Source organism: Tachyglossus aculeatus, chromosome 1 (genome assembly GCF_015852505.1).
Source record: "Tachyglossus aculeatus isolate mTacAcu1 chromosome 1, mTacAcu1.pri, whole genome shotgun sequence".
Lineage (NCBI taxonomy): Eukaryota > Metazoa > Chordata > Mammalia > Monotremata > Tachyglossidae > Tachyglossus > Tachyglossus aculeatus.
Genome location: NC_052066.1, coordinates 10,662,701 through 10,670,401, shown reverse-complemented (window position 1 = coordinate 10,670,401; position 7,701 = coordinate 10,662,701). Strand labels below are relative to the sequence as shown.

Genomic DNA, 7,701 nt, shown 5'->3' with positions numbered 1-7,701 from the left:
ACAGGTGGAGGGAGTGGATTTTGAGAGATCTGTTCTAGAGATACTGCTTGGAAGGATGGGAGAGTTAAAGAAGGGGCAGGAGGAGGGAGGGTCTGAAGAGGGGCAGTTTTTAGGGACATCGTGCCTCATAGTTTCAATTCTCTACATAAAGTATGTAGCTGGGCTATTAGGGAGGTAGGGAGATGGGGGTTTGAGGAGGGAGGTAATCGTCTGAACAACCGGCGAGGGCAATGGGCATGGATGTCGATAAGGAGGGAGGAATCATTTTGCCAGGCAGAGGAGAGGCCAGAGTTAAAGCACAACAAAACCCTGACTAAACCATCATTTTCTCTTCTCCCACACCATTCTGTGTCCCCCTTTATTCATCCCTCCCTCAGCCCCACAGCACTTGTGCTCCCATCCAAAATTTATTTATTTATTTTTAATATCCGTTTCCCCCTCTAGCCTGTAAATTTGCTGTGGGCAGGGAACAAGTCTACCAGCTCTGTTGTAATGTACTCTCCCAAGCGCTTAGTACAGTGCTCAGTTAAGTGAATGATTGACTGGACATGAGAAATACTGTTTTGAACAAGTTTATATGATAAATAAATAATAATAAATAATGATGTCATTTATTAAGTGCTTACTTTGTGCAAAGCACTGTTCTAAGTGCTGGGGAGGTTCCAAGGTGATCAGGTTGTCCCCATGGGGGGCTCACAGTCTTAATCCCCATTTTACAGATGAGGTAACTGAGGCACAGAGAAGTTAAGTGACTTGCCCAAAGTCACACAGCTGACAATTGGCGGAGCCGGGATTTGAACCCATGACCTCAGACTCCAAAGCCCGTGTTCTTTCCACTGAGCCAGATGCCTGTGGGACATCGAAGTAGATGTGTCCTGAAGGCAGGAGGAGATGCGAGCGCTTAGTACAGTGCTCTGCACACAGTAAGCACTCAATAAGTACGATTGAATGAATGAATAAATTCAGAGAGGAAAAGAGATCGGGCTGAAGAGGGAGATTTGGGTGTCATCCACAGAGAGGTGGGCATTGAAGCCATGGGAGGGAATGAGTTTTCCAAGGGGAGTGGGTGTAGATGGAGAAGCAGTGGATAGAGCATGCATCTGGGAGCCAGAAGGACCTGAGTTCTAATCCTGGCTCTGCCATTTATCTGCTGTGTGACCCCAGGCAAGTCACTTTACTTCTCTGTGCCTCAGTTACCTCATCTGTCAAATGGGGGTTGAGACTGTGAGCCCCATGTGGGACAGGGAATGTCCAGCCTGACTAGCTTGTAACCACCCCAGTGCTTGGTACAGTGCTTGGCATATAGCGTTTAACAAATACAACAATTATTATTATTATTATTAGAGGAGCCCGTGAAAGAGGCTAGAATTCATTCATTCAGCTGTACTTATTGAACACTTACTGCATGCAGAGCTGTACTCAACACTTGGGAAAGTACAATGCAGCAATAAAGAGAGACAATCCCTGCCCACAACGGGCCCACAATCTGGGGTGGGGGTGGGGGGAGACAGACATCAATATAAGTAAACAGACATCAACATCAAATAAAATTACATCAAATAAAATGACAGATATATACATAAGTGCTGTGGTGTGGGGAGAGGGAGGAAGAGCAAAGGTGATGCAGTCAGGGTGATGCAGAATGGAGTGGGAGATGGGGAAAAGTGGGGCTTAGTCAGGGAAGGCCTCTTGAAGGAGATGGGCCTTCAGTAAGGCTTTGAAGGGGGAGAGAGGAATTGTCTGGTGGATTTGAGAGGGGTGGGCATCCCAAGCCAGAGGCAGGACGTGGGCCAGGGATCAGCAGCAAGACAGGGGAGATGGAGGCCCAGTGAGAAGGTTAGCGGCACCAGAGGAGCAGAGCTTGTGGGCTGGGTTGAAGAAGGAGAGGAGTGAGGTGAGGTAGGAGGGGGCAAGGGGATGGACAGCTTTACAGCCGATGGTGAGGAGTTTTTGTTTGGTACCGAGGTGGATAGGCAACCACTGCAAATTTTTGAGTAGTGGGGTGACATGTCCTGAACGTTTGTGTAGAAAGTTAATCCCGGCAGCAAAGTGAAGTATGGACTGGAGTGGGGAGTGGCAGGAGGTTGGGAGGTCAGAAAGGAGGCTGATGCAGTAATCTAGATATCTATTCTATTTATTTTATTTTGTTAATATGTTTGGTTTTGTTCTCTGTCTCCCCCTTCTAGATTGTGAGCCCACTGTTGGGTAGGGACTGTCTCTATATGTTGCCAACTTGTACTTCCCAAGTGCTTAGTACAGTGCTCTGCACACAGTAAGCGCTCAATAAATATGATTGATTGATTGATTGATAGGAGGAGGGATTGTACTAACATGGTAGCAGTTTGGATGGAGAGCAAAAGGGCAGATTCTAGTGATGTCGTGAAGGTGAGACCGACAGGATTTGGTGATGGATTGGTTACGTGGGTTGCATGAGAGAGGAGTCAAGGATTATGTCAAAGTTGTGGGTTTGTGAGATGGGAAGGATGGTGGTGCCGTCTACAGTGACGGGAAAGTCCGGGAGAGGAGGGGGTCTGGGAGGGAAGATAAGGAGCTTTGTTTTGAACATTTTAAGTTTGAGGTGTTGGGAGGACAGCCAAGTAGAGATGTCTTGAAGGCAGAAGGAGATGCCAGCCTGGAGAGAAAGGGAGAGATCAGGGGAGGAGATGGAAATTTGGGTGTCATCCTCATAGAGATGGTAGTTGAAGCCGTGGGAGCAAATGAGTTCTCCAAGGGAATGAGTGTAGATGGAGAATAGAAGGGGACCCAGAACTGACCCTTGAGGGACCCCACAATTACGGGGTGGGAGGGAGAGACGGAGCCCTCAAAGGAGACTGAGAATGAATGGCCAGAGAGATGGGAGGAGGACCAGGAGAGGACGGAGTCAGTGAAGCCAAGGTTGGACAATGTAACCAGGAGAAGGGGATGAGCAGCCAGAGAGAGACTGTGAGCTCTTTGTGGTGTCTATTGTTTGTTGAGAAGCAGCATGGCCTAGTGGTTAGAGCCCGGGCCCGGGAGTCAGAAAGACCTGGGTTCTCATCACGGCTCCTCTACTTGCCCACTGTGTAACCTTGGGCAAGTGACTTCACTTCTCTGGGCCTCCATTATCTCATCTGTAAAATGGGGATTGAGCCTGTGAGCCCCATGGTGGGAAAGGGACTGTATCCCACCCGATTTGCTTGTATCCACACCAGCACTAAATACAGTGCCTGGCACATAGCAAGCGCTTAACAAATACCGCAATTATTATTATGATTAGTTCTGGACCACCTGACTTGCCAAATTTTTCCCTCTAATGGTCGTCCATGGTGGTCACTTGCCCATGACTTTATCCCATGTCTTGGGGAGTTTATGGGTCCTTGCTCTCCTGAACTGATCCCATGAACTCTTCCAGGGACCCTGGGGCAGCAGGGAGCTGGACCAGCAGGGGGTCCTGGGCTGGACTTGTCAGTCAGCCTCAACGTCACCTCTGAGATACTTCCAGAAAAGTCCGTGACGCCCCTCCCACTGAAACCCCCGCGACACCCCGAGTAGCGGCATAGTCTTAGTACAGTGGGAATGAATGAATAGCCCAGTGAATGGAACATGGGCCTGGGAGTGAGAAGGTCACAGGCTCTAATCCCGGCTCCACCACTTGTCTGCTGTGTGACCTTGGGCAAGTCACTTCACTCTCTGGGTCTCAGTTCCCTCATCTGGAAAAGGGGTTTGAGATTGTGAGCCCCATGTGGGACGGGGACTGTGTCCAACCTGATTTGCTTGTATCCACGCCTGCGCTTAGAACAGTGCCTGGCACATAGTAAGTGCTCACCAAATACCATAATTATTATTAGTATTATTACCCCTGCTACTCTCTCAAAGCAGGGCCCTGGTCTCCCCCAGTCTGGATGGCAAAGTTCCCGTCACCCATCTTGCCTGTGACTATGACTGTGACTTTCTAGACTGTGAGCCCACTGTTGGGTAGGGACCATCTCTATATGCTGCCAACTTGTACTTCCCAAGCGCTTAGTACAGTGCTCTGCACACAGTAAGCGCTCAATAAATATGATTGATTGATTGATTGATTGATTGACTGCCCAGTGTTGCCAGCTCCATGCATTACATGGTAGAGTAGCTAGATCCCAGGCCTGGGATCAGAAGTTCATGGGTTCTAATCCTGGCTCCGCCACCTGTCCGCTATGTGGCCTTGGACAAGGCACTTCACTTCTCTGGGCCTCGGTTACCTCATCTGGAAAATGGGGATTACAACTAGGAGCCCTATGTGGGACAGGGGCTGTGTCCAACCTGACTTGCTTGTATCTACCCCATTGCTAACTACAGTGCCTGGTACATAGTAAGCACTTAATGAATACCGTGATTATTAATTGTTAATTAATATTACTGAACCTGAGAGATGGGCACAGTGTCGGGGACATGGGAAGCTCAAAGGCTTGGAAATGGAGAAGGCAAGGTGAGCGTGGAGCCTGAGGAGATTTGGGGTGTGGTTGGTGTCGATTGACCCATGGGGCTGACCTTTGACCCCAGAGAGCATCATGGGTCAACACTTGGGGGCCCTTGGGGGTCTTTTGTCCGGTGGGAGGAGACCGGCACGGGGGTGGAGGCCAGCTGTCCAGAATGACCTCTGCCTTGGCCTTAAAGAGAAAGGATGTCCGCAAAACAATTCCTCACCCCTGTCAACATTATCATCATCGAGGGTATTTATTGAGCGCTCACTGTGTGCCGAGCACTGTACTGAGTGCCGAGGAGAGTACAGTCCAACAGAATTGGCTGACACGTTCCCTGCCCACAGAGAGCTGACAGTGTAGAGGGGGCTTCCAGTCACCCCACCGCCACCACCACCATCCCCCCAATCTAGAGAGACTCTGGGGTCCAATAGATGTAGCGTGGGGCCGGGATGGCCCCTGATCGGACCCTAAGTTCCCTCCCACACCAGGGGGAGGTCCAGGGATGCGAAGACCAGGGAAGCTGTGTCCAGGGGTGGTCAGAGGGTGGTCACGTTGGCCGATGATGAACTGTGGGAGGATGGGACCCGGTGGCGGACGAGGAAGTCCCTACTGACCAGCCCGCGGGAGGCCAGGATCCTCAGCAGGCTGTGCCGGAACTTCTGGCCCACGAAGGCGTAGACGATGGGGTTGAGGCAGCTGTGCAGGTAGCCCAGGATCTGGGTGACCAGCAGGGCACGGTCCACGTGGTCCCGCAGGCCGCAGCTGTCGGTCAGCACCTGGGCCCACATGAGGGAGTCGATCACCAGGGTGATGTTGTAGGGCAGCCAGCAGAGCAGGAAGACAAGCACCACGGCCAAGACGACGTGCATGGCCCGGTGCTTCTGGCCCGTGCGGGCCCGGAACAGGACGGCCAGGGTGCTGCCGTAGCAGAAGAGCATAACCAGGAGGGGCAGCAGGAAGCCGAAGGTCTGCGGCAGCAAGCGCAGGATCACCCGCCAGCGGGCCGTGTCCGCGCCCACGTTCTCGTAGCAGACGGGGTTGGATTTGGGCGGGCTGAAGACATCCCGGAGGACCAGGGCGGGCAGGGCCAGCAGGAAGGACAGGATCCAGAGGCCCAGGCAGACGAAGACGACCCAGCGGCGCTGGTCGGCTCGGGCCCGGGTGGCGTGCACGATGGCCAGGTAGCGGTCCACGCTGATGCAGGCCAGCAGCAGGACGCCGCTGTAGAAGTTGAGGTCCTGCAGGACGGACACCACCTTGCAGAGGAATGTGCCGAAGCGCCAGCCGATCACCTGGTAGGCGGCCCAGATGGGCAGGGTCAGGGCGAAGAGCAGGTCGGCCCCGGCCAGGTTCAGCAGGTAGACGTCCGTCACCGTGCGGTGCGGGCGGTTGTGGTGGACAACCAGAACCACCACTGAGTTCCCCACCACGTTGAGGAGGAAGACCAGGCCATAGAGGGCCGCCAGGGCGGGCTGCAACGCCGCCCCGGACGAGCGCTGGCAAGGGGCCGATGTCCCAATGGTGGACATGAGGTCGTCCAGGCTGGAGGGGAAGCCGCTGTAGTCCGAGGCATTAGAATCGGCGAAGAGTTCGTTGATGTCCACTAAGAGGGTCATCCCGAGGGCCGGCTCTCGACGAGCTGAGAGGATGGGAATCGGTCGGTCAATCGGTCAAGGCGTGGCACTCGTTGGGTGATTACTGTGTGCAGGGCAATCGGCCGGTCGATTCGTCTATCGACGGTATTTACTGAGCACCAGTAAGAAGAAGAAGAAGAGTTGTGGTATTTGTTAATAGTAACAATGGTACTTGTTAATGATGATATAATGATGGTAATAATAATAATAATGGCATTTGTTAAGTGCTTACTACCTGCAAAGCACAGTTCTAAGCGCTGGAGGGGATACAAGGTGATCAGGTTGTCCCAGGTGGGCTCACAGTCTTCATCCCTATTTGACAGATGAGGTCACTGAGGCACAGAGAAGTTAAGTGACTTGCCCGAAGTCACACAGCAGACAAGTGGTGGAGCTGGGATTAGAACCCATGATCTCTGATTCCCAAACCCGTGCTCTTTCCACTGAGCCATGCTGCTTCTCTGGTATTTGGTTAAGTCGCTCCTATGTGCCCAGCACTGTTCTAAGTGCTGGGGTAGATAAAAAGTAATGAAGTTGTCGCATGCGGGGCTCACAGTCTTAATCCCCATTTACAGATGAGGTCACTGAGGCACAGAGAAGTGAAGTGACCCAAAGTCACACAGCTGACTTTGTTCTAATCCCACAACCTCTGACTCCCAAGCCCGTGCTCTTTCCATTAAGCCACTCACTCACTATGTGTCAAGCACTGTTCTAAGTGCTGGGGTAGATACAAGTTCATCAGGTCGGATACAGTCCCTGTCCCACAGAGGGCTCACACTCTTATCCCCATTTTACAGATGAGGTAACTGAGGTCCAGAGAATAATAATAATAATTATTATTATTATTATTATTATGGCATTTGTTAAGGACTTACTGTGTGCAGGGCACTGTGCTAAGCACTTGGGAGAGTACAGTATAATAAAGTACAGTATAATAATAGGAGAAGCAGTGTGGCTCAGTGGAAAGAGCCCAGGCTTTGGAGTCAGAGGTCATGGGTCAAATCCCAGCTCTGCCAATTGTCAGCTGTGTGACTTCGGGCAAGTCACTTCACTTCTCTGTGCCTCAGTTACCTCATCTGTAAAATGGAGATGAAGACTGTGAGCCCCCTGTGGGACAACCCGATCACCTTTAACCTCCCCAGTGCTTAGAACAGTGCTTTGCCCATAGTAAGCGCTTAATAAATGCCATCATTATTATTATTATTATTACAAATCAGCAACATATTGAGACGGTCCCTGCCCAATAATGGGTTTACAGTCTAGAATGAGGGGCTCACAGTCTAGAAGGGGAACCCCTCTGTTATATCATCCTCTCCCAAGCGCTTAGTACGGTGCTCTACATACAGTAAGTATTCAATAAATGTTACTGATTACTCTCCCCTCCCCACATCCCACTCTATCTACCCTTTTTTTCCCTGCTACCACATCATAGCATTGGGAAACACTGTGGCCTAGTGTAAAGAGCACGGGCTTGGGAGTGTAATCCTGGCTCCACCTCTTGCCTGCTGTGAGGCCTTGGGCGTGTCCCCTAAATCCTGAAGACTTCATTTTCCTCGTCTTTCATTAATACATTCATTTGTATTTATTGAGCATTCACTGTATGCAGAGCACTGGACTAAGAGCTTGGAAAG

General features: G+C 51.3%; 1 protein-coding gene across 1 annotated transcript; it reads right to left on the bottom strand.

The window, feature by feature from the left end:
* Positions 1 to 4,889: 4,889 nt before the first annotated feature.
* On the bottom strand, positions 4,890 to 6,132 carry LOC119930388 (C-X-C chemokine receptor type 1-like). Its single transcript, XM_038748686.1, has one exon. The coding sequence runs from the start codon at positions 6,053 to 6,055 to the stop codon at positions 4,976 to 4,978; it is 1,080 nt and encodes a 359-aa protein (XP_038604614.1). The 5' UTR covers positions 6,056 to 6,132; the 3' UTR covers positions 4,890 to 4,975.
* Between the last annotated feature and the right edge of the window lie 1,569 nt (positions 6,133 to 7,701).

What these genes read in the sequence shown, in the direction of transcription:
- LOC119930388 (XM_038748686.1), bottom strand. Translation starts at nt 6,055, where the DNA reads ATGACCCTCTTAGTGGACATCAACGAACTCTTCGCCGATTCTAATGCC.